The sequence below is a fragment of the Pinus tabuliformis genome, chromosome 5_1, assembly GCF_031772625.1.
Source record: "Pinus tabuliformis cultivar Carrire ecotype Pingquan chromosome 5_1, CPIR1, whole genome shotgun sequence".
NCBI classification, from domain to species: domain Eukaryota; kingdom Viridiplantae; phylum Streptophyta; class Pinopsida; order Pinales; family Pinaceae; genus Pinus; species Pinus tabuliformis.
In genome coordinates, this window is record NC_142305.1 from 527,705,974 (window position 1) to 527,713,592 (window position 7,619).

Here is a 7,619-nt window from a genome sequence, read left to right on the forward strand (position 1 = left end):
TAAGACATCCAAAGTTAACGAATGCATGGGCATAATTTGAAGTCTTAATCAAACTAAAGTGACCAGAGTTGTCATAGATAAAGGTTTGAATTCAAGAAACCATTGTCGAAAGAAGTGCCCAGAGTGACCCCAAAACTAGGTCTTTGATAAAAAACTCATTGACGATCCTCTTGATTTTTGAAAAATACCACAAAGAAGCCCTTCGAATAGAAATAATGATTCATATACGAGGACTAGGCTTGATGCACCCATTCCCAAAGCATGAATGTTGATGGCTAGAGCCCATTAAAATGTTAGATTATGACATTCTACTCATAGGATAAGCTAAAAATATTAGATCGAGAGACTTCCACCTCTAGTTCTTGAATATCTTCCGCTTGTTCTAGAGTGAAGGCTAGCCCTGAGATATCTTTGGGAGTCGGTTGCGAGAGCCCTGGGTTTAGAGCATCCTTAAAGGATCATGTCTGAGAGGAAGAGGGTGCATCCCAACCTTTGGCTCCTCTATTCAGTATTGAGACTAAGAGGATTAAGGTGTCATTAGCTATATCATAATATTTGAGCAAAAGTCCTTCTTGAAGTTTCTTATGCCCATTTAGGAGTCGCATTGAGATGGAAAGGATTCTTGTTCAATCTTGGATTTAGGCTAGGAATGTAAAGACAAAGTTATTGACTCCCACTTGTAGATAAAGGGTACCCCTTGAAAGCAACCTCACAAACATCGAAAATCTTGAGAGATTTGAAGCAATGGCATCACCTTAAAGAAATGAAGAACCCTACTACAAAAAAAATAAAAATTCCTCACGATTTAATGAATATGCAGCGCCAACGACACATTGATGGAGCTCTTGATAAAGGGAAGAATCTTGAAGCTAAAAATCCACTAGAAAGAGGGCGATGATTGAATGCTTTAGGGTTCCGTCATGATCCTTGAAAATTCATGCAATATTTAAGATCTAGAGCTCCATTTCTGAATTTTTGTTTCATTTTTTTAATTATACATTTATTAACTAAATTTATTAATTTTTTATATGTTTATTAATTATATTTTGTGAAATATCATGGTCATAAATTATTTATATTTATTTTAATATGACATGAATATTATGAATTTTACATGAAAAAAATTGTTCATTATTTTATTAATAAAAACAAAATTACAATATAACAAATTGAATTGAATAATTTATTTGTTAATTACTTTTTACTTTTTATTTTCATGTTTTATTATTATTATTTTTTTTATCTAATTCTCATACAACATTATGTCGACATTTAAATGTTTACATACACTACAACGTCTTTCCTATATTAAATTGTACAACACCTCTCAACACATAATGTTAAATTTAAGTGTTGGGGGGTTTTCACAATGCTTTATATTAGATATCATTTTTGCGATTCAACTACGCACTTGAGCCAGAGGCGATCTGTTAGAAAATTATATATTACGGAGCAATGGAACACATAAAATATTGCAGAAATATAAACATAGAAAACGCACAAAACAAGAGAGACACAGATATGCGTGGTTCACCCAGTTTGGGCTACGTCCACCCCGAACAACCAGTCCTTCCTTTTTATTATCCAGCAAAATGAAGAGACACAACCTACAGCAAATCCGCTGTAATATCCTCTGTTTTCTCTCACAGTCTCACCTCTCTATTCCTCGCTCAGAGAATACACATCTATCTCACAGCCTCAAATACAATACCCTCATACAAAGAGAGGGGTTGCCTTCTAGGGCAAAAAACCCTAAACTAAACATAAGTTCTACCGTCAGATCATCCGCCTAATGAACGGCCCAGATTGACTAGAAATTACTATACTTTTACAAGGCAATTTTACAGCTGCTTTTAGCTTCGGGGGCGCTGCCCCCGAAACCCCCCACCAGGGGGGGGGCTCCCAAAGGTCGCAGCCGCCCCCCCTGGACCCCCCCTGCAGCGAATATTTTACGGGCGGCGTTGCCGCCCCCATTTCGAACTGGGGTCCTATGTGGCGATACCTTTGAATATAGAAGATAATCAGGCTCCACACCCAACACGATCTGGGATGGGTGACCTCCCGGTAAGTCCTAGTTACCGGGTGCAAGCCTCGGAAATGATGATTGACACTATGTGATTAATTTCACTAGTTTCAATCCCACTTCTTCACCCCTGTGAGCATCATCCGATGTAATGAGTGCTAAGTGGACTATTCAAAAATCATGAGAAACTAGTCATTTACGACTACCTCTCATGGAAATGGTCATAGATGAATGACTTACTTAACGTAGTTGAATCCCAAAAATGATATCTAATATAATGCACTGCGAAAACCCCTAATACTTAAATTCAAAAGAGTGAAGGGAACTCTACTTGAATGGTTCATGAGGCACAATACTTGCTAAGTTTTTGCAAATGGGGTAGCAAGCTAAGTGGGCTTGATTGTGTGGAAAACTCCACAGTTAAGTGCGCCTGAGCTAGAGACGATCTGGGATGGGTGACCTCCCGGTAAGTCCTGGCTAACGGGCGCAAGCCCCGGAAGTGATGATTGACGCTATGTGATTAATTTCACTAGTTTCAATCCCACTTCTTCACCCCTATGAGCATCACCCAATGCAATGAGTGCTAAGTAGACTATTCAAAAATCATGAGAAACTAGTCATTTACGACTACTGATGAAAGGAGATTTTGGGGTATACCAATTTCCCCTTTCATTTAGAAAATTCGATCCTGAGGCCTGTGGGTTATGGCCCACTAATTGTCGGAAGCATTAAATATGTGCTTAAGCCTCAGAACTCAAAAACTCGGGACCATTCACTCTATCGGATTACACAGGAACTACACGGAAAACCCGCAGCCGAACCATAAGGCCGGACTTCAAAAGTATACACCCGCTTCTATAAAAACTTCGAGTCTGCACCTTCAACCTTTCTACAGCGCTGCTCCGATTTTCGATCACTAATCACTTCTGGATCGTCGATCTGATTCTGATGCAATAGTTGATCTCCTTTCTCGATCCAAAAGTCGCTTGATGGTCCTCTCCCGTTGATCTACACTTAGTAGATCCAACGGTCCACGATGATTTTGGGTGGACAAGTAGCACGAGGATTAATTGCCCGAAAAGACATTTCCTCTCTCCTCCTCGCTGCTACGTATCACTTGATGAGTGGAATCGGGTGCTCACCCTTCAATACCACTTACCACTTTTCGCTTGCCCAAAATACCACTTCCACTGTTGCGAAACCACTTCTTTGCGAATTAATGCCCTCACATCTCTGTCATGCGATGACCATCGATCTATGAGATCCAACGGATCTCATGCACTCTCCGTTTGTTTCCCCTTTGACTTGTTTTTGCTTATTTTGATGGATTTACGCCTCATCCAGGGTTCCTGCCATACTCTGTTACCACACGACACAACAGTTAAATCGATATCATTGGATCGCCATCGATCCTACAGTGATCGATGGTCGATCAAACCTGCAACACAAAATATTTAGACTATCTATACGATAACACACAAGCGCACACAATATCAACACAAAGCACACTTTTATATTAACATGATATGATTACAGATCTAAGGCATTTCAGCCTTAGAACGAGTTCTCCTCTCGACTACATTTTGAACACTCTGTTTACAAATCGTTATCTATTTCTCTGCTGTCTCTCTCTCTTTTATTGAACACGCAGGTTCATCATATATATAAGAAATATTGGATCGGATCACAGAAATGATCCAATCGGATCTCTCCATGATTTCCTCTAACAAAAGCCCTAAAGCTCGCTGTATGGATATATATGGCAAATTACATTAAATAAAGTCTTCTTGAGACTTTTATCCATTCCATCATTTACTTTATTTTAAACAGAATTTCCTTGGTTTGCTCTGATGGCCCACGCCGTCCTCCCTGCTCCTCTTTGGATTCCTCCTTTAATGAAGAGTGCTGGATGCTCCTGCATCAGACTCCCGAGGCACAAAAATTTATGACCTCCTGGTCATATGCTTTTCCTTATCCTTAGCAATTCTACCCACTTCTCAGTAGAACTGCCTTCATTATCTTTTGTGAGCTGCAACCAACCTTTGCAGTAACAGTCTTCTCTGCTACACATGCCTCATTAAGCTTCTCTCCTTTGAGCTCAGCCTTTTAGCATCTCTCTGGTTCTTTCCTTTGGAACCAATTGAGCACTCCTCGCTCTAGGTTGCTGCAAGTCTTCTCACCTTCCGCTGTTGTTCGTTGTACGACATTAAAGACCATAACTCTCTGCTCTTCAACACAATTGTACCTCTTCTCCCTCTGCTTGCACTGTTCTTCCTTTTCGCCGGAAATCCTTTCCCCGCTCTGATACCACTTGATGAAAGGAGATTTTTGGGGTATACCAATTTCCCCTTTCATTTAGAAAATTCAATCCTGACGCCTGTGGGTTATGGCCCACTAATTATCGAAAGCGTTAAATATGTGCTTAAGCCTTAGAACTAAAAACTCGGGACCATTCACTCTATCGGATTACAAAGGAACTACATGAAAAACCCGCAGCCAAACCATAAGGTCGGACTTCAAAAGTATACATCCGCTTCTATAAAATCTTTAGGTCCGCCCCTTCAGCCTTTCTACAACGTTGCTCCGATCCCCGATCACTGATACTTCTGGACCGTCGATCTGATTCTGATGCAACGGTCGATTTCCTTTCCCGATTCCAAAAGTTGCTTGACGGTCCTCCACCGTTGATCTACACTTAGTAGATCCAACGGTCCACGATGATTTCGGGTGGACAAGTAGCACGAGGATTAACCGCCCGAAAAGTGATTTACTCTCTCCTCCTCGTTGCTACATGTTGCTTGATGAGTGGAACTGGGTGCTCACCCTTCAATACCACTTACCACTTTTCGCTCACCCGAAATACCACTTCCACTGTTGCAAAACCACTTCTTCGCAAATTAATGCCCTCACATCTCCGCCATGCGATGACCGTCGATCTATGAGATCCAACGGATCTCATGCACTCTCCGTATGTTTCCCCTTTGACTTGTTTCGCTTATTTTGATGGATTTACGCCTCATCCAGGGTTCCTGCCATACTCTGTTACCACACGACACAACAGTTAAATCGATATCGTTGGATCGCCATCGATCCTACAGTGATCGATGGTTGATCAAACCTGCAACACGGAATATTCAGACTATCTATACGATAACACACAAGCGCACACAATATCAACACAAATCACACTTTTATATTAACACGATATGATTATAGATCTAAGGCATTTCAGCCTTAGAACGAGTTCTCCTCTTGACTACATTTTGAACGCTCTGTTTACAAATCGTTATCTATTTCTCTGTTGTCTCTCTCTCTTTTATTGAATACGCAGGTTCATCATATATATAAGAAATATTGGATCAGATCACTAAAAGAATCCAATCAGATCTCTCCATGATTTCCTCTAACAAAAGCCCTAAAGCTCGCTATATGGATATATATGGCAGATTACATTAAATCAAGTCTTCTCGAGACTTTTATCCATTCCATCATTTACTCTATTTTATACAGAATTTCCCTGGTTTGCTCCGATGGTCCATGTCTTCCTCCTTGGTCCGCTTTGGATTCCTCCTTTAATGAAGAGTGTCGGATGTCCTGCATCAACTACCTCTCATGGAAATGGTCGTAGATGAATGACTTACTTAACGCAGTGGAATCCCAAAAATGATATCTAATATAATGCACTGCGAAAACCCACCAATACTTAAATGCAAAAGAGTGAAGGGAACTCTATTTGAATGGTTCATGAGGCACAATACTTGCTAAGGTTTTACAATTGCGGTAGCAAGCTAAGTGGGCTTGATTGTGGAGAAAACTCCACAGTTAAGTGTGCTTGAGCCAGAGGCGATCTGGGATGGGTGACCACCTGGTAAGTTCTGGTTACCCGGTGCAAGCCCCGGAAGTGATGATTGACGCTATGTGCTTAATTTCACTAGCTTCAATCCCACTTCTTCATCCCTATGAGCATCACCCGATGCAATGAGTGCTAAGTGGACTATTTAAAAATCATGAGAAACTAGTCATTTATGACTACCTCTCATGGAAATGGTCGTAGATGAATGACTTACTTAACGCAGTTGAATCCCAAAAACGATATCTAATATAATGCATTGTGAAAACCCCCCAATACTTAAATTCAAAAGAGTGAAGGGAACTCTACTTGAATGGTTCATGAGGCACAATACTTGCTAAGGTTTTGCAAATGGGGTAGCAAGCTAAGTGGGTTTGATTGTGGGGAAAACTCCACAGTTAAGCGCGCTTGAGCCAGAGGCGATCTGGGATGGGTGACCTCCCGTAAGTCAATCCCATTTCTTCACCCCTGTGAGCGCTAAGTGGACTATTCAAAAATCATGAGAAATTAGTCATTTACGACTACCTCTCATGGAAATGGTCATAGATGAATGACTTACTTAACTCAATTGAATCTCAAAAATAATATCCAACATAATATTGATTTCAAATTTGTTATTAAATAAGAGAATATTGTTATATACTTTAATATTTTTTGAAACTTTAATAAATATTCTTAATATAATATTTTTCATTGTATTTGTTCATTCGAAAGGGCTTGGAAGATGATGCGTTATAAACGGGCATCGTGTGCTAAATTCCCGGATGTTCGGCACCCACTTTTACCCGATTAACCTTTAGTGTTTTCGTTGAGATTGTATTTATACACATCTAACCAAATCTAGCAAAGTCATGTATTGAAATTCGGCTTCAACAAATACCCGGTGTTGTTGCGGCTGCCATTTACAGACAAAATGGGCGGATCTCTGTGTCGACCCAATTATGACAATGAATATCAATGCAGATACTGGTGCCATTACTGTCGCCAATATGTGCTCCCTCTCTTTCTCACAGATGATGAGATTACTTGCTCTCGCTGCCACAATGGATTCGTAGAGCAATTTCGGCGACGAACTCCCTTCTTTTTTTGGGCGTTCACAGACCCAGGGATTCAAAATTCAGGGAATGAAGTTCAACGGAACGAATACGGTGCTCTCCCGGCTTCAACGTCTGCAGTCCAAGCGCTATCCACCGTTACCATTTCGCGAGAGCACCACCATTCAGAGTGCACGGTTTGTCTGGAGGAATTTCAGGCGGGAGAGGTGACATGTCAGTTGCCATGTCAACACGTCTTCCACTCCCACTGCATTCTTCAATGGCTGGAGTTGCAAGGTTGGTGTCCCATCTGCCGCTTCGAGATGCCCCTCCGTGACCTGGTTGAGCAAAGATCGCAGCGCGATGAGCCTACATCAGGCCTGAACGGAAATCGTTGGTTTCCTATTTCAGTTTCACGGGCACTTTACCGAGTATGTGGTTAATCGCAACGTGTTTTTGCGAAGAAGATATGGTTAATCGCAACGTGCTTTTTCTTCGCATTATTTAAAATGTCCACCAAATCCTCTTGATGTGATTAATTGTAACCTGCTCTTTTTTCTCATGATCTGATTTAAAATGTCTACCAAATCTTTAAGATGTGGTTAATCCGAAATACTGATATCAATCTTTACAACACTTACATCCTTGTCTAAATAGCTTTAACTGCATTGTTTGACCAATTTTTCATAGCATTTTTTTTCCAAATTATTAT

The 7,619-nt window shown here is 40.7% G+C and overlaps 1 protein-coding gene across 1 annotated transcript; it reads left to right on the plus strand.

Annotated features, from left to right (window-relative positions):
- Positions 1-6,786: 6,786 nt before the first annotated feature.
- On the plus strand, positions 6,787-7,350 carry LOC149165855 (E3 ubiquitin-protein ligase RING1-like). The gene has a single exon (XM_089429955.1). The coding sequence runs from the start codon at positions 6,787-6,789 to the stop codon at positions 7,348-7,350; it is 564 nt and encodes a 187-aa protein (XP_089286081.1).
- The last annotated feature ends 269 nt before the right edge of the window (positions 7,351-7,619 follow it).